An 18792-nucleotide genomic window follows, 5' to 3' on the forward strand; every position below is an offset into this window, starting at 1 on the left:
GAGCTACGCCCAGGAGGGCGTATATGCGCCAGTAGTATCCTCACTCTAGGACTTACCGCCCTCGTCCCGACCCTGCCTTCTGGGCCCCCATACTGAGAGTATACAGGATGCGACGCCTCCTTCGCACTCGCTTATCTGGGCATCGACGCGCGGAGCCGCATTCTGTTGGCCCCCCCCCCCCTGCTCCACGCCCTCGGTGCGTTAAGCGAGTGCGAAATAGCAGCCAACCAGCGGCCGGCCGGCCGACCCACCGCCGACGAGGTCGTCATCCCGGGCATCGCAAACCTCCGAGTCCTTAGGAATTCTCTCGTCCTGGACCCGCCGAGGAACGCTCCTCGTGGCAGTGCTCTATGCCTTCGCGCCGGCCCTTCGCGGGGGCCGCGGGGCGACGACGCATTCCGTGGCCCGTTCTTGTCTGGGCCTTACGTGTCGCAACGGGGGTGCGATGCACGTAGGGACCTTGCTTTGTGAGGCCTCGTAGGGCTGTAAATAGATGCCGCAGATAGATAAATCTCTGTATATATCAGCCGGTTGTGCGGCGTGGAAGGACGGCTGTAGACAACGCGTGCGTGTTTATATTCAGACGTGAGCGAGAAGCATCATCTAGTGACACCGTGACCCTTGAGGCAGCCAACCCGGATTCTCGACGTCGAATCTCATAATCTTTCTCCCTCTCCTCTCTGCGAGCTGCTTGCCGATATACCTGCCCATACAGCTACCTAGCGACGTCGACAACTCGCGCAGAGATGGACGAGCTGCCCCTCCTGCCGAACGGCCAGCCGATGATACCGTACGGCCCGGACGCCACCTGCACGCTGGAGCTGTGCCCGATCGAGTGGTCAGTCCTGCAGTACCGCCCGGACCTGGCCGCCAACATCATCTTCCTCTGCCTGTTCTTCGTCCTCCTCGTAGTCCACGTCGTTCTGGGCTTCCGATGGCGTAGCTGGTGGTTCATGGGTTGGGTGGTATGCGGCAACATCAATGAGATCATCGGCTACGGGGGCCGCATCATGCTCTACCTCAACCCGTTCAGCTTCGCCGGGTTCATGATACAAATCAGTGCGTCTTCTGTCTTCCGGTTATCTCGTTTTTCCAGCATCCCTTCCTCGAACGACTCCATCTCCTTCCCTCCCTCCTAACCCCCCCCCCCCCCCCTCTTCTATCCTTCCACCTCACAACAACAAGCGGCCACCTGTGCTTAACAAACCCCGCGAAACCACATAGTCTGCGTCGGCTGCGGCCCCGTCTTCTACTCGGCAGCCATCTACGTGACGATGAGCAAGACCGTCGAGGCCCTCGACCCGTCCCTGTCCCGGATCAAGCCGAATCTGTACTACATCGTGTTTATGGCCTGCGATACCGTGGCGCTTATCTTCCAGGCCGTTGGCGGGTACGTCCATCCGCCTTTCCCGCCCCCCCTATCTCCGTTAAACCTGTGAAACCCGTCCTAACGTGCGCGCATCCTTCCCCCCCCCGCTAGCGGTCTCTCGAGCTCGACCTCCGGAGAGAGCGAGGCCGCGGTCGACCTGAGCCTCGCGGGGCTGGTCTTCCAGGTGTTCTGCATGGCGGTGTTCGGGGTGCTGATGGGGGAGTACATCTACCGGTACGCGCGGGCGCAGGGGGGGGCGGCGGCGATCGGGGCGCGGCTGAAGCTGTTCCTGTGGGCGCTGAGCGCGGCCGTGCTGCTGATCCTCGCGCGCTGCGCGTACCGCGTCGCCGAGCTCCGCGGCGGCTACCGCGGCGGCCTCGTCAGCAACGAGCCGCTCTTCGTCACGCTCGACAGCGTCCTCGTCGTCCTCGCCGCCGCCGCCCTCGCCGTCGGCCACCCCGGCCTCGTCTTCCTCCCCACCTACACCGGCCTCAAGCCCCCCAAGGGGCCCGCCGCCGCAGAGGAAGCCGGCCAGAAAGGAGAGGCCGATAGCGCCATCGCGCTCCAGGATCGGTAAACTGGCTTGCTGGTCTGCGAAGGCCGTCACATCCCGGCTGTTTTCTTCTAGGGAGCAAGGATGCGGTATAGATGCTTGGTTATGTGAATATGTGTATATATCCTGTGCGGTCTAGTGGTTATAGCCTTCCGGGATCGTATGTTGGGGCGTGGTTTAAGCGGGGGTTTGCTCTTAGTTATCCGGGGGGGGGGGGAGAAAAGGGGGGATGGCTTTTTTTTTTCGCTATATGGTTGTGCGTTTACTGAAGCAAGGCTGTCTCGAGGTTCTGTGTTTATGGCTGTCCTAAATATCACCGATAGAGATTCTCTACAATACCATCTAAATCAGCTAGCATGCTCGAAGATGTATACAATCTTAAAATACTAAATGGAGGTATAAAGTGAGGGGGGCTGCTTCGCAGAGACGGAGCCTGTAATGCCAGTGCCCTCTCGAGAGGGCCGTCTCCAGTTCGCACTTGAGCTTCGTTCTATAGTCTTCCAGCCTCAATATACATACCTACTGTTTAGTTGAGGCGACCCAAGTAGGCACCACGATCCTCTGTAGATCCCACGTGGTATTTCTAATACTTACAGAATTTCCCCCAACGCCAGCCCATGCCTTTGACCTAAACACGCGTAGATGAGTCCGTCTATCCCATGCCGTAGCCGGCTATTAGTTAGTGCTCCGATAGAGGGGAGCCAACTAGCCCGACTCGTTTGCCCTGCTCCTCTTCTTCTCATCCTCGGCCCCGCCCTCTCCTTCTTGCTCGCCGCCGCCTGCTCCCCTCGTCGCCTCGATGACGGACGGCTCGCCGGCGTGGGCGCGCATGCGGGCCAGGACCTCGGCGGCCTCGGCGGCGAATTTGCAGCGCATGCGGATGGTGGCGCCGTAGCGGTAGAACAGGAACGGGAAGGGTAAACAGGCGAGCGACAGGAACGCCGGGATAGAGCTCGCCCAGTGGGTGCCCAGGTTGTGGTACATGGGCGTCGTGAACAGCGGGAACGCCGCCCCGAATAGCGACCGTAGCACGGAGTTTGCCGCTAACACCGACGCCGCGTAGATTACGTCTGAGGTTCGAGGTTAGCCGATGCCGCGGCGGCTGTCGAGGGAGGAGCTAGGAGAGAGAAGAAGGGCGAGGAAGCACTTACAAGAGTCGATGAGGTAGTTCATCAAACTGAGGAAGACGAGGACAAGGCCGGCGGCGAAGAAGCCGGAGGCGATGATGGGCACGACCCAGTGGATCTCGGGGCCGTTGGTCCAGGCGAACCAGAAGAGGCCGACGGGCAGCAGCACGGAGCCGATGAGGGCGGGCGGGAGGCGCGCCTCGGCGGGGGCGTGGCCGTCGCGCGCCGCCTCCGCCGTCCGCGCGTACCGCCCGTTGTCCCACACGCTGTAGCCTATCGCTGCCATCATCCCCACCGCCACCCCCAGGAACGCGAGCCCGCCGACCCCCGGCGACCATCCGCGCTGCACCTGGAACACGATCGGGAACGCGGCGAACATCATGTACAGGGTCCCGCTGGGAGTACGAATTAGCATCATTTCCTTTTCTTCTTCGTTGGCCTTCATGCTTTCCGTTTCTGTCCAATAGATCCGGGGGGAGACGGGGGGTGCTTACTATATGATGGCCATGTAGAGGGAGGTGAGGAAGACGATGGGCTCGCGGAAGAGCAGCGTCCAGGGCCGCAGCAGGGCGACCTTGAACTCCTGACCGATGGTCTTCTTCGGCCGGCCGGCGTCGAGCTTCGACACGTAGACCTTGCCGGTAATCTCGGACAGCTTCTCCGCCCGCTTGCGGAGCAGGATTGGCGCGTACGTCTCGGGTACGAGCAGCGAGCACATGATCCAGAGCAGCCCCGTGAAGGCTGCCATGAGACCCTCGACCTATTCATACGGAGAGAGAGAGAGTTAGTAGATCATACTTCTGCCAAAGGCGACGCCTTAGACGAAACACATACCCATCGCCATCCTCCACCCACGCCGAGGAAGCCTCCAGCGATAGGGCCAATCGAAGGACCGAGGAACGGCGCCTGACAAAGACTAGCGTTAGTTTCTATCGCTGCTTGCGGACTCTTGGCCTGTCATCGGCTCCGTTTTAAAGGGGAGGGAGGGGGGCATACAGCGGCAAACAGGGCGCCGGCTAAGCCTCTCTCACGGGCTGAGAACATGTCTGCGATGACTCCGCCCGCGTTCGTTAGGGGCGAGCTGCCAAAGGTCCCGGCGAAGAATCGGAGCACGATGAGCGTCTGGATGTTTTGCGCTCCCGCCGCGCCGGCGTTGAATGCCGTCAGGGCCATGTACTGTAGCGAGAAGAAGGCGTGGTCAGAAACTAAGCTCCGGGCGGGAACTCGCGGTCGCGAGGGCGGTGTCGACTTACAGTGAAGAAGAAGAGGATCTGTCTGCCGTAGAGCTCAGAGAGAGGAGCCCACATCAAAGGCCTGGTCGCTCAGGTTAGCGCGATACAACGCAGACAGAAGCAACCGGGGCCGCCTGGCTCGTCCGGTTGGCTGGACTGGTCCTCACCCTAGAGCGAAGCCGAGGACGAAGAGGGATACGCCAAGGATGGCGATCTGCGTATCGACCTGGAACTCGCGAATGATCTCGCCGATGCCGCCGGAGTAGGCAGTCGAGACGAAGGCGACGGCGAGGACGGCGATGGCCTGGAGGGCGGTGATGCCCCATTTCTTCGGCTTCGAGAAGGTCATCGGGTCCTTGGGGTCGTTAGGCAGGAAGTCGACAACGAAGGGGTCGTCGTCGGTGCCGCTACCACGGTAGCCCCATTCTAGTACGGCGGGCGTGACACCGGCCTGGTCGAACTGGCGTTGGTAGTAGGGGAGGCCGCCTCGCGATTTCTGAGACTCGACGTCGGGCTCGGGTTCGGTGGCGGTGACGGAGGACCCCGACGATGCCGAAGAGGTGATGGGAGCCGAAGACGACGCCGGTAACGACATGGTCCAACGAAGCCTCCTATGTCGCTGCGATGGTGGGCTTATCCAGGTAGAGAGGTGTCTTTGTGCTGGGTATGGACATGCGGGGAAAGGGGAACAAGACAAATTATACCTGCCTACTAAATCACCGACGGCCAGACAGGGGGGGAGGCTTCAAATATATATATAAGGGTGTATTGGGTGCCCGCCGGTATCTATCTATTTCCCGATCCCTCCTCCGGGTAAGTGATTTAGCTACGAAGTACGTAGTAGTAGGGGTGGTAGAACGTAGTAGCTGTGGTTGTGGTCTCTGCTGGGTCTTTGTCTACCAAGCCAAGAGCCCTACCACGATGGCCGAGCAGGGACTGGGCCATTCCGTCGACCTCTTAAGCAGGCCGCTGGGTTTTATTTACTTACTGCGCCGCAGAGCCGGGATATTTGTGCACGACTTATGCAATGCGACGAACGCCTCTGTCCGTGGACCGAAGCAGCTAGCCGGAGTTGAGCTGTGTGCCTCCAAGGCTGTCGCCGATATGCGCATACATATCTACATAGGCAGACAGGCGGATCGGGTTGATGCGTAGGTATCTATCTCTTCTGCGTCTGCATCTGCATCCGAGGGTGGGTGAGGACGTGTGCAAGTAGGGCAGGTGAACACGCCATGCGTATTTACCTACGCACAGGATCGCGATCGGCACAAGGGATCTCTGGTGGCAGCCAACCAATCCTTCGCCGGATTCAACCTCGGACGGCCAGGTCTGCCGCACTGATTATGTGTTGCTTGGCGCCGTGTTGCGGGAGACGGCGTGCGGCTCGAAAAGCTTCGCCCCCCTTCTGGAATGGATCCCACTGGATGAGGCGATGGGAATAGGAAATAGGAATAAGAATAGACGCCTGCTCCGAGGCGCGAGCCGGCATTGGCATTAGCCCTAACCGAAACCCGGGCCGCTGGGATGCAAGCTGATGATCAACTTAATATCGCTTCCACACCCGTGGGCAGGGGGGCGGGATTATCGTTCTGGGATAGCAACAAGACGGCGGTCTGCCACTAGAATGGGACCAGAGTCGCTTGTCGGGATCCCGTCTGAGGAGAGATTGCCTCTCGACTCTTGCCTTCCTCTCTTTTTCTCTCTGGTGAGTTGATGGGATTACCACGTGGTGAGAATCGTCTAAGACTTTGCCGGCTCGAAGACCAACGCATAAACTCTCCCGTCTCTCTACCCGTCTGTCCGTCTCTTGACACGCGCGATATCCAGTATTCAGGGGTATGATATACCTACGGCTCGTATGTATGGGTATACGTAGGGGTGCCATGTCTCGTATCTGCTTCTTCTTTTCAACCTGGGTTTCCTACACGATACTTACTCATACGCAACAGGCATGCCTTAGAGTGGAACTAGGATTGCAATAGTGTCAAGTAGCGTGTTGCCCAGACGGCAATGGAGAGACAGGACGAGCTAGGAACAGGTGGGAGCCATCGTCGGCTTAAAACCGGAATCCCAACCGGTCGGCGCCTGCTAAGACCGACTAGCCGACGGGTTAAGAATTAGTGGCATTTTTGAGTAGAGTGAGAGAGAGCGAAAGAGGGTGCGAGAGAGTGTGTGTGAGAGAGAGGAGAGTGAGAGAAGAGAAGGGGGGGAGGGAGACGGAGATAGAGAAAATAGTAATAAAAGTACCTGGTTAGTTCGGAGATGATTTCATCCGGTAATATTGCTTTGGTTGGCCCTATCCACCTGCTTGTTGCGGATAGATCTCCGTTGCTACCGAGATGCGCCGCGAAGAACAGCTGTTGTGAGTAGAAATAGGGCTACATATTTACCTGTAGAGGCACATATATAGGTATATACATACCTACTCATAGGTATATAATATATATATATATATGTCAACATGTAGGATTCTTCGCGACGCAACAGTAAGTTCTAAGCTTCGTAGCCCGCATCCATTGCTAGTCACCACCTCTTCGTCGATCCAGAACCCCCTGCTTCTCTTTCTCTCTCTATAGGTGTACCGGAATTATCATTGCACTTTGGACACGGAAACATAAACAAGTACGCGTGGCATTCAAGATTCAAAATCGGAACAGCGGCGAGATGCTACGCCGACCTAAACTAGGCCAAGCACCGAAGTAGGCGGTTAACTACCTTAGATGTTGGGAATCAACATAAGAGCCCAACCAACATTAAAGGATTCTTCCATCATGCCTAGGTATGTGTTCGGCGTTTTGACTGCATCTGACCCCCACCTAGGATGACACCAAGCGACGACCTCGGCACAGCCAAGTAAGAAAAACACGCCGAGGTCAGGGGAGATTTGGGCATAATACCGCCTAGCCTGCGCTCGCCTATCTAATCCTTCTATCATGTCATCGTTCGAATTTGATCCGGTGGAGCTTGTCGTCGGGGCTGAGGGCCGTAGGTAGTTAGCCATCCCGGCTGGTGTGCGTAGATAGACGACATATCATATCAGTCATCCCGTCCTCCCGGAGGGAGGCGTTGGGATTTATGAGTACTGGTACTACTGGGGCGCAGCCGATTCCGACACCTTGTGGGAACACATAATCCGTCGCCGCCAACGAACTCACGAGACGTGTCGTACCTAGAACAGGAATGCGGCGCCGATGCAGGAATTATCCACGTGGGAGAGGGACGGCTTACGTTAGAACCACCAAGCGAGGTGAACCGCTCGCTGGCCGAGGTAGTCAGATTTCGACCACCGAATGCGATGCTATTAATTCGAGGCGCTTCGTGTTGATATCTCACTAGTGTGGTGTGGAGAGGGCCGCCTCATAGGTAGGTAGATACTTGATGAGTAACATACCTACCTACTGAATCTCATCTTCGTATAATTCTACTCTCTTTCCTTACACAATGAATGGTTTAGCTACCCAACACACTCGGCTACGGTGCTCTTTTAAAAAAATAAAAATAAAGATACAAAAAAGGCGTAAACCGCGTTGCCATGTCGAATTAGAATCGTCAAGTAGAGTATCTCATTTTCTTTCACGTCAACGTCTGGGCACGATCGAATGCGACATGTGTCGAGCAATGTGAAGCTATCGCGAACATTATCCTGCAGCGGCGGATTTTAGGTAATACGGATTTAACAGATGCCCCTCTTGGATTCTTACGTAATGCTGGACCCTGAATTTCTATTTTTTTCTACCTAACGTTTTTTTTATTTTATCAGTCGTCGGGTAATCTTTGATATACCTACGTAACTACCTGTCATTTTCACCACCGCTCCTCACTCCTCTCGCTCCTCTTGGACATACGAGGGAGGGAGAAACGAGAACCGCCCAAATATGCGTGCGCACCCGCTACCTCTCGCCTCGTAATCGTAACCCGGCTCGAGAAGCAGACTGCCGTAGAGTACCTACCTATCTCCTCCCTTCTACCCGTATCCCCCGGGCATGTCGTGGGACACCCGTCCGCAAATACAAATATGTCTCTGTACCACGAGACGGCCGGTGTCCTGTCAGCGACGTCTTCGAATCCTGCTGCCGGCGGTAGCTTGAAGACCCGCGTCTTCGCCAACAAGGGCCTGAAATCCCCTCCGCAGCAGGTCTATGCTCTGGCCCTCGAGACCTGTAAATGGAGCGCCGTGCTCAAGGAGGTCATCGATGGCTCGGAGCTCCTGCGACAGGAGCGCAAGGTAAGCGCTGCTTCGTCGCGTTCTTTAGGACGTGTCCGTCCGATAGGTAGCATCGTTGGATAGTAGAGCCCGCCATGCGCTGACTCCCAGAGCTGTGCGCAGCTCAGCCCCGTGCTCGCCCTCCTGCTAGTTCATGACTTCCTGCTCGCTAAGAGAGGCATCGCCCTGCCCGCTACCCACGGTCTGAGGACCACCATCGAGCGCCACAAGGCCCGCCTAAATGCCGAATTCACCAAGGCCCGGCTGCGTAGGCGGGCGGCTTCGGTCGAAGCCTTGCGCCAGCAGATAGCCGCCGAGTTTCTAGCCGAGACGACCGGCTATCCGCGATGGGTGCGCGTGAACACGTTGAAGACCACCATCGAAGAGCAGCTGGCCACCACCTTCGCCGACTTCACTCGGGCCCTTAGCGTCCAAGAGGTCATATCCATCCCCGGCAAGTGCCTCTACGTCGACGACCACATCCCCAACCTGCTCGCGGTGTCGCCGAGCTTCGAGATCACCAAGACCGAGGCCTACGTCTCGGGCGCCGTCATCCTGCAGGACAAGGCCTCGTGCTTCCCGGCCTACCTGCTGGACCCGCGGGCCGAGGACGGCGACATCGTCGACTCGTGCGCCGCGCCCGGCAACAAGACGACGCACCTCGCCGCGCTCGTGCACTCGCGCGTCCCGGAGGGCGAGACCTGCGCCCAGACCGTCTTCGCGTTCGAGAAGGACCGGGGCCGCGCCCGGACCCTCGACAAGATGGTCCAGCTCGCCGGCGCCAAGGGCACCGTGCGGATCAGCTTCGGCCAGGACTTCCTGCGCGTCGACCCGCACGCCGACATGTTCCGCCGCGTCGGCTGTCTGCTGCTCGACCCGAGCTGCTCCGGCAGCGGCATCGTCGGCCGCGACGACGTGCCGCCGCTGCACCTCCCGGACGCGCCCGGCGCGCCCGGGCCCGCGCCCGCGCCGCGCCCCCACGACGCCGCCGGCCGCAAGCGCAAGCGCGACTACGACGCCGACTCCGGCCCCGACGCCGGCCCCGTCCTCGTCGACGACGACGGCCGCGAGACCCCCGTGGCGTCCGCGGCGGAGCTCCGCGCGCGCCTCGCGGCCCTGTCCGCCTTCCAGCTCGCGCTGCTGGAGCACGCGTTCCGGTTCCCGGCGGCGCGGCGCGTCACCTACTCGACGTGCTCGGTGCACGCGGCGGAGAACGAGGGCGTGGTGCGGCGCGCGCTGCGGTCGGACGTGGCGCGGGCGCGCGGGTGGCGGGTGCTCGCGCGGGCGCGGCAGCCGCGCGGGCTGCGCGAGTGGCCGGTGCGGGGCGTCGTCGAGGACGCGAAAACGGACGGGGACGAGGGCGAGGACGACGCCGTCGAGGTCGCCGACGCGTGCGTCCGGTCCTACAAGGACGACGGCCGCGGCGTCATGGGCTTCTTCGTGTGCGGGTTCGTGCGCGACGGCGGCGAGGCGGCGGCGGCGGCAGCAGGGGGCGACGGGCCGTACCTGCGCGATAGCGACGGGCGCATTGTTAGGGACTATGCGGGCATGCCGACGCTGAAGCCGGGGCTCGCGAAGAGGGCTGCCGTGGAGGAAGAAGACGAAGAAGAAGAAGATGACGACGATGACGAAGAGGAGGGGGAGGACGACGATACGGGGTCCGGCGAGGATGCGAGCAGCGACAGCGAGCCGAGCGACGAGGAGGAGGGCGACGGCGACGACGAGTGGAATGGGTTCGGCGATTGAGTCGTGTCTAAGAAGAGCGCTGCCCCGTTGGCCTAGACGGCGTCGTGTGCTGCCCGGTCTGGCATACGCACGTGATACCGCGTCATGTATAACGCGGCGAGACCAGGAGCTTTAGATATATACCACGGGCGTGCCCCTGCTTACGAGACATCGACCTGTCTACGTGGCCTTTACTACACTTCCCCTTCGTACGGTTGACTTTTTCCATTTTTCTCGTGTCTACATGCAATCCGTCGTAGTAGTGGTAGTGTAGGAGTAGGAGCAGTACGCGCACAAGCCGATTCTGCATACAAATCATCACCGCCGATCAAGCGATCAACCACTCCTCTCCATATGCAGCCTTTGGATGCTCCTCTCCTCTTACCTGCCTAGACTCGTTTGCTCACTCGCATCGCATTACATCTAAGCGTAGGGCCGGAATCAGAGGCAAATGGCCAAAAGAACTGCCTAATTCCCCGCCCGTACTCCTGCTGCCGTCGCCGCTACCACCTTCGCGCGTTCACGCGCGCATCGTCTGCTTCTTGGAAGACTTGCGCATCTCCTTCTCGCGCTCCTTCTCGAGGTACCGCTTCTGGGCCTTGGCGTCGAGCGCGTTAAGCTCGGCGTCACGCTTGGCCTTGCGCGCACGATCGCGCTCCGCCTGGCGCTCTTCGGCTTTCTCCTCCTCGGCTGCCTTCTGGATCTGCCGCACCGCCTCGTCGCGCACCGCCCGCACCTTGCGCAGCACCTCCGGTCGGAAGTGCGCCGCCGTCGCCAGCTGATCTGGCAGCCGCAGCGTGTACGCGAGTAGCGGCGCGAGCCCCTCGTAGTTGTCTGACGACGGGAGCCGGTATCGAAGCAGGATGCGCTTGCGTGGGATCGTCTCGTCCATCCTATAGCGGCGGGTTCGCAGTTAGCAAGGTTTTCGCGGGTGCACAGAATCGAGTTCTAGAGACATAAAAGGGGGGGAGAGAGGAAGAAAAACGCACTTCTTGGGCTTATCCACAGGTTGGTCGCTGATGATGAGGAAATCGAACAGGTCGCCGGCCTGCTTGATGGCATCGGCGAGCTCGTTCGTCAGGAAGGTCTCGGTGATCTCGGCGCTCTCGCTCATGACGGTGGTCCAGATTGGTAGCTTCGTGTTGTCCTTGGTAAAAGTGATGGACAGGTCGTATCGTTCTTCGCGGAGCTGCTTCATCTTGTCCTTGTTGACGATAGCCCAGACGAAGCCGTCGAATGCGCTCTTAGCGTCTTTGCTCCGCAGCTCGGCCGCACCCGGAATCGACGGCACGATCTGGGCCTCCTTGCCGTCGAAGGGGTAGATGGTGACATCGACGGAGTCCTCGGGGGCAGAAACACTATCGATAAAGAAGCCCATCGCAGTCTCGATAAAGTTCATGACCGGGTTGAAGCGCTTCTGCAGCGTCAACTTGAGGTCCATGAAGGCGACATTCTGGCGGCCGGTCGCGTATGTCGCGTACTCGAACAGGCTCTTGGCCTTGATCATCTTCTCTGGTTCCTGGTCGGGAGTCGAGGCCGCGCCGAAGCCGACGACGGCGAACTCGCTGGCGAGGATTGACCCGTGGGCCTTGATCCAGGCCCTAGCCTTCGCTCGGTTGCGCCTGGCGCCGATGAAATGCAGGGTGAATATGACGCCGATGATGATCAGGATGATGCCCTCGCCGCGGAAGTCGCTCAGGCTATACCGCTCGTGGATATTATACCATTTCGTGTAGGGGCGGCCAGTGGGCGCGGCGCCGAAGGTGGTAGCAGCTGAGGGCTCGAAAGGGACGGGTACTGGTGAGGGCGCGTCGGCGAAGTCGGCGAAATCTGCGAGGAAGGCCACGGGTGAGCTATAGAACGGTATAAATGCCACGAGCAGATGGGGGATATATCAATTGTAGCAGCGAGGCGCATGCATGGCATACACAGCAAGCAGATAACTCGGGCGTCCCCGGATTCTCAACAGCCGGGGGACGGAAGGGAGGTGGAGGCAAAGCCTCGTTGCTATCTCACGATGCCGGTGCGCGATTGGGATGTTACGTGTTAAACTGGACGAACTCACCGGAATCAGCAGATGCGGCGGGGGCAGCCGAGGAGGTAGTAGTGCTGCCGCCGCCGACAATATTCTTGAAGAAGTCAGCCATGGCCAGTTGCGCAACTCTCGCAGAGATGTGTCGGGTGCGCAACACTAGAGATGGAGGAGGAGGAGGGAGAGGAGACCGAGACGAAGACCGAGACAGGACGGCGAAGACAAATAATCGAAAAATGAATTGGTCAAGTTGGAGATCGACGAAGAAAAGATGTACCTTTGTATTCATTGGCTTAATAACCCAATTCCTGGGTCCTTGGCAGGCACTGCTCAAAAGTTGGGGTAAGACGAGGTCGAAACGGGAAGGAGTCCACTCTCCATGCTGTGGCTGACCAACCAGGTACCAGTACTTCCAGGCCAATGCGGCCAGCTAAGTATCCTTTACATAATAGCTCTATGTCTTGACTACATCTCACTACTCTTATCTACGAAGCCCATGCTATGGGGCGGAACAAGGTAGTGGTACATTGGGAAGATAAGTGCCCACAGCTATCAGTTACTCTATTGATTCTCTATGTGGCTGGTGGCGCACGTGCTGATACGGGCACATTCTACAGATAAGAAAGAGCCAGTCTGTTACTGGGCAACCCGCCTTGTCAAAGTCAACACTGAACTGGCTGGTTGCGAAGGCTACAGGATAGACAGATGAACGACAGGAACAACCGCCACACCACCACCATAGAACAAATAATGGAACACAACTAGAGCAACGAACTACAGTGGTGCTAACAGACCGACGAAACCTCACAATGCCAGAGAAGACGACAAAGCAACCCCCCATCCGGAAATACGGCAAGCAGCACACGAAGCCCAAGCGCAGCCGATTGTTCGATGCCCTACCGCAGACGCCGGCACGGAGGCAGCCAAAGGGGGGTGTGAAGCAAGAGGAGGAGGAGGACCAGAATAAACAACAGGGAAAAGAGGAGAGAGGCGGGGAGGAAGACGGGGTGGCGGTGGCCGCAGAGAACACCAGCAATGGCGGCTCCGGACATGATCAGGATCCGTCGGGGATCGCCGGCCTCGAGGATCTAACCAACAAGATCTCAGCCATCAAGCTAGGGGACGAAGAAGACGACGATGGTAGCAAGAAACCGGTACCGTCAGACCCCGTCCGCGCCACTCCCAGAAGGCGACGGAAGAAGGCCCAGCAAGAAGTCCCGCCAGAGTCACCACCCCACGTCGCGCCGGCCGAGCCGCGAACCCCGAGGGCGCAAAGCCCCCGCCGGGTGAGGCCTACGGAGGCTCCCAAAGCAGCAGCAGCAGCAGCAGAACCGGAGCCAGACCTAGAGCTAGAGCTAGACCCGGAGGGCGAGCTGCAGGTGCTGTCGTGGGACGAGATCTGCGGGGCGGGGGACACGATCGTGAAGATCGCGGAGGCGTCGTACGCGGAGGTGTACCGGGTGACGAACGGGCGGGGGACGAGCATCATCAAGGTGATCCGGATGCGGTCGGCGCTGGGGGCGCCGACGCGGGCGCAGCGGCGGGCCGGGCTGGTGGATGAGGAGCCGCACCCGGACGCGGACCTGGTCGGCGAGCTGCGCATCTCGGAGTGGCTCGCCGACGTGCCCGGCTTCGTCGTCTACAAGCAGCGCTACGTCGCCCGGGGCCGCGCCTGCCCCGCCCTGCGCGCCACCCACCGGGCCTTCCACCGCCGCCTCCGCCGCCAGGACCCCGCCCGCCTCCAGTTCTACCCCGACCCCGCCCGCTACCTCGACGCCACCCGCTTCCTCGTCGTCGAGCTCGGCGACGCCGGCGCCGCCCTCGAGGACTTCCCCCTCCGCTCCCCCGACCAGCTCTGGGACGTCTTCCTCCACGTCGCCGTCGCCCTCGCCCGCGCCGAGGCCCAGGTCGAGTTCGAGGTACGCCGCGCCCCTCCCCCTTTCCCCTCCCCTCCTTTTCTTCCCGTGTTCGTCCTGCTGCTAACTCCCCACCACCCTCGCAGCACCGCGACCTGCACGAAGGCAACCTGTGCATCCGGCGCGTGCGCGACCCGGCGCCGGCGGAGAAGCGCCGGCGGGGCCGGCCGCGCCGCGACGCGCCCGCCGCGCCGCGGTTCGGGCGCTCGGGGCTGGAGGTGACGATCCTGGACTACGGGCTGTCGCGGGCGCGGGCGGCGGGGGCGGGGCGGGCGGTGGCGTGCGACCTGGAGCGGGACCTGTCGCTGTTCGCGAGCGAGCACGCGCCGCAGTGCGCCGTGTACCGGCGGATGCGGGCGTTCCTGCTGGGGGGGCGGCCGACGGCCGCGGCCGGCGCGGCGCTGGCGAAGTGCGACGCGCTCGACTGGACGCGCCACGAGCCCTACACCAACGTCCTGTGGCTCGCGTACCTGTACGGCTGGATGGCGGCCGCGTTCGCCGGCGCCGCGGCCGACGCGGCAGCCTTCCGCCGCGACACCGCCGAGCTCTGGGCCTACCTCGACCCGGACGCCGACGACGGCGCGCCCGGGTTCGCCTGCGCCAGCGACGTCGTGCGCTTCGCCGTCGAGGCCGGCTGGATCGCCGAGGAGCAGCTCGTGGGCGCGCGCGACGCCGACGCCGAGCAGTCGATACTGTCGGTGCTGCCGGCGACGCCCGACGACGAGGAGAGAGGCCGAGATGCGGGCGGTGAGTCGGACGCGGACGCGGAGGGTCTCGCGCCGGCGCTGGCGACGCCGCTGAGGAGGTCGCCGAGGAAGCCGAGGCCGAGGGCTGCGTGAGGAGACACCCGCCGCGTGGAGTTGGGGACTCTAGTTTTGTCGGAGGACTTAGTTTTGTCGGAGCACTGTGTGGTTCGGTTGCATGGAGGGGTCTCAAGGCGGGCAGACGTCTCGAGGCACGGTTCAGCCCGGATACGACATGGTTCATTGGCCTCGTTTTGGCAAGGCGGGAGGGCAATTGTACCTAATGAGGGCATTTCTAGGTATGGCAAAATGGACTTCATAGCAACTAAGAGCGTGTATACAACATCACATTGGCGTCTTCTAGGTCTAGTGCCTACGGGAGCTGGCGAGTCGTGCTCATTGCAAGACTTCCGCCGACTTCCACGTCTCAACCAGGCTACGCTACGAAGACACCGGGATTGTTGTGCTCGCGGAAGGACTACGCGCTTGGGCCGACCCGGTCTATCTCTATAGCGGCTCACGATGGATACACGCGTATATTGGGCACGTATTAGGTGGGCGTGTGTGAGTACGAGGCCACGAATGCCGATCATCATAGGGAAATCGGCTGGTATCGAAGGCGACCCACGTTTCGCCCCCGATTCGGATCCAGCATCGACCCCGATAACAGCTAGAACATTCTAGAGGTCCTCTGAACATCTAGAGGGTTCGGAAGAGGGCCCGGCACGTATGGGAAGAGAAGGGGAGAGAGAGGGAGAGCCAGTAAGACAGAAGCAACCACTAGGTATCTTAGCTAGCCGCAACCCTGTTGTGAGCGCCACAGCGGCAGGCCGTCTTCGCGGCACCACGAGCTAATCTATGTGACGCAAGCCAGGCGGAAGAGAGCCAGGCCCGTCGCGTGCCGCTGTGTCGTACCCTCTTCTCGTTTCTCCTCCTTCTTCGCGCGCGCGACGGCGCTATTCATACAACGCGACTGAGCTGGCCGGCGGACCGCGGTGCGACGTAGGGCGGCAGCGCGCTATCGAAAGAGGCGTACCGGCCCTGTCTGTTTCTGGCGGCGCTGTAGGGTGGCAAGTCGCCGACGTAGGTATATATGTACTACATAACATGGGGATGGTGTCTGGAATTCGGCGAGAGTCGGTCCCGCTTGGCTGGTGGGCTTGGCTGGGAATAGGACTATGAGTACGATATGTATGTGCTCTCTCTGTGCGACACCCACTCTGACCTCTCTTACTAGCCTCGACTCATACATACACATACACTCATACATATGCCGCATGCATGACACGCTTATGTGTAGGAATACACGCGTGGGAATGAATAGGTATGTGTATCCGTCCATAGGCCCATCAAATCCCTCTACCAGCCCGCGACGGGTTCTATTCTTCGTATGCACGTACGGTTGGCATCATCAGCCGGCGCGTCGCTCGGGGTGGTAGACGGTTGCCTATGTAGGTATGTGGATGGTGAATATGTAGGCATAGACACAGAGACAGACAGATGCGTTTTCGCGCCAAGGAAGCCATCCGCCTTAACGAGATCTGATTCGCACCCGGCCCACGAATCAAATTCTGTTCTTTTTTCCCGCGCGCAGCCTCTTCTCGCCCTGGCGTTTCTCTCTGTCGCTAAGGGCGGTGCGGGAAGTAGCCTTCTTTAGCCACGCAGACAGGGTGATGACGCGGAACCATCTCAGCGCTCACCGTCCCGTCGGAGCGGGAACTACGTACAGATTGTCGGTGTCACCGTCGTCCCCTGTCCACCCGTCGTCCTCTCGAAGCGAGGCGACTGAGAGGCGGGGAGCAAGAACGAGTATGGAAGCATGGAACGAGCCGGTTCTCCCAACCGGGTATAAACCTGGAGACGTTGCCGTGGCGATTTCAAGACGGACCTGCATCTGCCTTGTTGTCCTTACCTTCTCCGCTTGTTGGTCTCGTCGCCTCGTGGAGCCTTATCCGGTATTCGGTAGGGGCAGTTGGCTGATTGGCACTATGCAGAATGCTAGTGCTCGAAAATTGCTAGTTCATGCTTCGATGATCTTCCGTCCTCCCGACTCGCTAAGGACGACCAGGCGATAGACGCGGGCAAGGGATATCGCAAGATAGGGACGTTCGAGAAGGGCTGACTACCCATGCTATAGTCGACGGTGGAGATGACCGGACGAAGGACGGCGGCATTTTGTGCAGCGTAGGCACTATGAGGCGGGCATGATTCGCCAATCCGTCGGTCGCTGACCTGGATATCGATGCTATGCCTAGCTGTGGAGGCCAAGGCGAGGTTACGTAATGGTTAGCTGGCTTCGTAGCGTCCGGCAGGCGGTCCCGAGAAACGTAATTGCCATACCAACTGGCCAATGGCAGCGGGTCCCGAAACGGACGCCCAATCAGCGCGAGGACGAGGTCTAGGCGGGACGCCAGGAAGCGGCGACACGCCCGGGGGTCATCTTAGCGCGTTTCGCATCTGGCCCTAGACAGCCCTAACTAACGATCTCGTACGTACCTATGTACCTACCTGTCAGGTACGCGCGTACGCATATTCGAGAGTACGCATACATTCATGACTCGTTAAGCGCGCACGCTGCCTACAGTAGGTAGTTGATATGTGTCGCATATATACATACGCGCAATATCTACCCAGATATGTCCGCATACGCGGAAGTGTTTCTCTTGATCTGCTCTCAATATAGAGTAGGCCATAGTAAAGGTACTGGTAAAATAACAGATACCTACCTGGAACCTAGGAAGGCTGGTGTCCAAGGCATCCAGGTACATGCATAACGCCAAGCTGCATACCTGTCTACCACCTCGGGTGCCTATAAATCTGCCTAGTGCATGGGCATCCATCTACCGAGGCTGCTAGCTGCCTGGGCGGCCAGGAGAGATCCCCTACGGCGGCTCTCTAAACGGGGCGCTGAAGCATTCGAGAAGGTGCCTATTCTGCTTGGGCCACCTACGCTAGGTCCTTATCACCTAAATACTAGGTAGCTACCAAATGAACCCGGTCGGTTCCCTTTTATTAAAGGGGCAACTTAACCATCTCCGTTTACTTGCCCGGAGATGAGAGTGAGTGAGAGAGAAGAGCCGAGCTCTAACCCCCTCCATGTCCCCCGCCACCCGCTAGAGTAGAGAGAGAGAGAGAGAGAGAGAGAGAGAGAGAGAGAGAGAGAGAGAGAGAGACAGGTCGGCATCCAGGCGACGGCGCCGCGGCGGCGCACCGAACAACCGTCTAAAGGCTAGGGAGACGAACCTCTCTAGCACCGCACGGGATGCATGTAATGCGCGCAATGTCGGCACCTGCTAGGCCACGGGCGAGAGGGAGCGCGATGCTAGGCCCGTCTGCCTGGGTCGCCCGCCCGCTTCTCCCACGCGTAGTCCCATTGCCTCCGTAATTAGCCGGCGCATGAGGCAATCTTAACTCTCGTCCATGTGCGCGCATGGAGGGGACAGGCAGAGAGACGAGGATGGGGGGTGGTGAGGACGGATCCCGCACGCGATGACGAGGATGACGATAGACGAGGGATGCGCATGCCTACCCACCTACCTACTTACCTATCTACATACAGAGATATGTGTGTATCGCATGCCCAACGCGGTAAGAGAGAGGCAGGCATCGAGCAGCGAATCGACCGAATCCTCCTCCTCCTCCTCTCTCTCGCGACCTGCCTATTCCGCCGTACGCACGGGGGAGATACGGAGGGCGTGGGTATAGGAAACCTTCTTTTTTGCCTACCCACCTACGCAGTCGGGGCTAGCGAGAGATCCTGTCGTCGCCGGTCCCGAGAGCTTCCCCTCTCTCTCCAGGCCGACAGGGACCCATCGCGTATACTCATACAACAACTATGGCAGCGGCCGTCGATCGGTCGGCAAATCGAGCGCGGCGCGTGCCACTGCTACT

The 18792-nt window shown here is 59.8% G+C and overlaps 5 protein-coding genes across 5 annotated transcripts; 3 read left to right on the forward strand and 2 right to left on the reverse strand.

Moving 5' to 3' along the window:
* The first annotated feature begins 559 nt into the window (after nucleotides 1–559).
* On the forward strand, nucleotides 560–2078 carry GGS23DRAFT_613790 (RTA1-domain-containing protein). The gene is made up of 3 exons (XM_051520597.1): nucleotides 560–1059; nucleotides 1225–1390; nucleotides 1481–2078. Exons 1-3 carry the CDS (start codon nucleotides 747–749, stop codon nucleotides 1944–1946), a joined length of 945 nt encoding a protein of 314 aa, XP_051369256.1. The 5' UTR covers nucleotides 560–746; the 3' UTR covers nucleotides 1947–2078.
* A 138-nt stretch (nucleotides 2079–2216) lies between these two features.
* On the reverse strand, nucleotides 2217–5194 carry GGS23DRAFT_228286 (MFS general substrate transporter). Its single transcript, XM_051512027.1, has 7 exons — nucleotides 4449–5194; nucleotides 4303–4363; nucleotides 4046–4225; nucleotides 3884–3955; nucleotides 3544–3809; nucleotides 3074–3444; nucleotides 2217–2992 (listed from the first exon to the last, which is right to left on the reverse strand). The coding sequence occupies exons 1-7, from the start codon at nucleotides 4874–4876 to the stop codon at nucleotides 2628–2630; spliced, it is 1743 nt and encodes a 580-aa protein (XP_051369257.1). The 5' UTR covers nucleotides 4877–5194; the 3' UTR covers nucleotides 2217–2627.
* Nucleotides 5195–8047: 2853 nt separating this feature from the next.
* On the forward strand, nucleotides 8048–10629 carry GGS23DRAFT_613802 (S-adenosyl-L-methionine-dependent methyltransferase). The gene is made up of 2 exons (XM_051520598.1): nucleotides 8048–8506; nucleotides 8609–10629. The coding sequence occupies exons 1-2, from the start codon at nucleotides 8297–8299 to the stop codon at nucleotides 10229–10231; spliced, it is 1833 nt and encodes a 610-aa protein (XP_051369258.1). The 5' UTR covers nucleotides 8048–8296; the 3' UTR covers nucleotides 10232–10629.
* Nucleotides 10630–10730: 101 nt separating this feature from the next.
* On the reverse strand, nucleotides 10731–12357 carry GGS23DRAFT_599358 (DUF1682-domain-containing protein; the record flags this gene model as incomplete). Its single annotated transcript, XM_051518924.1, has 3 exons — nucleotides 10731–11103; nucleotides 11200–12040; nucleotides 12276–12357. The coding sequence occupies 3 exons, from the start codon at nucleotides 12355–12357 to the stop codon at nucleotides 10731–10733; spliced, it is 1296 nt and encodes a 431-aa protein (XP_051369259.1).
* Nucleotides 12358–13051: 694 nt separating this feature from the next.
* GGS23DRAFT_599359 (uncharacterized protein) lies at nucleotides 13052–14997 on the forward strand (the record flags this gene model as incomplete). The annotated part of the gene is made up of 2 exons (XM_051518925.1): nucleotides 13052–14161; nucleotides 14245–14997. 2 exons carry the CDS (start codon nucleotides 13052–13054, stop codon nucleotides 14995–14997), a joined length of 1863 nt encoding a protein of 620 aa, XP_051369260.1.
* Between the last annotated feature and the right edge of the window lie 3795 nt (nucleotides 14998–18792).

The sequence above is a fragment of the Durotheca rogersii genome, assembly GCF_024521655.1.
Source record: "Durotheca rogersii strain YMJ 92031201 chromosome Unknown GGS23scaffold_23, whole genome shotgun sequence".
NCBI classification, from domain to species: Eukaryota; Fungi; Ascomycota; class Sordariomycetes; order Xylariales; family Xylariaceae; genus Durotheca; species Durotheca rogersii.

Excerpts from the sequence above, each read along its gene's own strand:
- GGS23DRAFT_613790 (XM_051520597.1), top strand. The coding sequence starts at position 747 with ATGGACGAGCTGCCCCTCCTGCCGAACGGCCAGCCGATGATACCGTAC. Across the intron at positions 1,060-1,224 it reads CGGGTTCATGATACAAATCA|TCTGCGTCGGCTGCGGCCCC; the intron begins GTGCGTCTTCTG and ends GAAACCACATAG. Across the intron at positions 1,391-1,480 it reads ATCTTCCAGGCCGTTGGCGG|CGGTCTCTCGAGCTCGACCT; the intron begins GTACGTCCATCC and ends CCCCCCCGCTAG.
- GGS23DRAFT_228286 (XM_051512027.1), bottom strand. The coding sequence starts at position 4,876 with ATGTCGTTACCGGCGTCGTCTTCGGCTCCCATCACCTCTTCGGCATCG. Across the intron at positions 3,956-4,045 it reads CCGGCGCCCTGTTTGCCGCT|GCGCCGTTCCTCGGTCCTTC; the intron begins GTATGCCCCCCT and ends AGTCTTTGTCAG. Across the intron at positions 2,993-3,073 it reads GAACTACCTCATCGACTCTT|ACGTAATCTACGCGGCGTCG; the intron begins GTAAGTGCTTCC and ends CTCGAACCTCAG.
- GGS23DRAFT_613802 (XM_051520598.1), top strand. The coding sequence starts at position 8,297 with ATGTCTCTGTACCACGAGACGGCCGGTGTCCTGTCAGCGACGTCTTCG. Across the intron at positions 8,507-8,608 it reads TCCTGCGACAGGAGCGCAAG|CTCAGCCCCGTGCTCGCCCT; the intron begins GTAAGCGCTGCT and ends AGCTGTGCGCAG.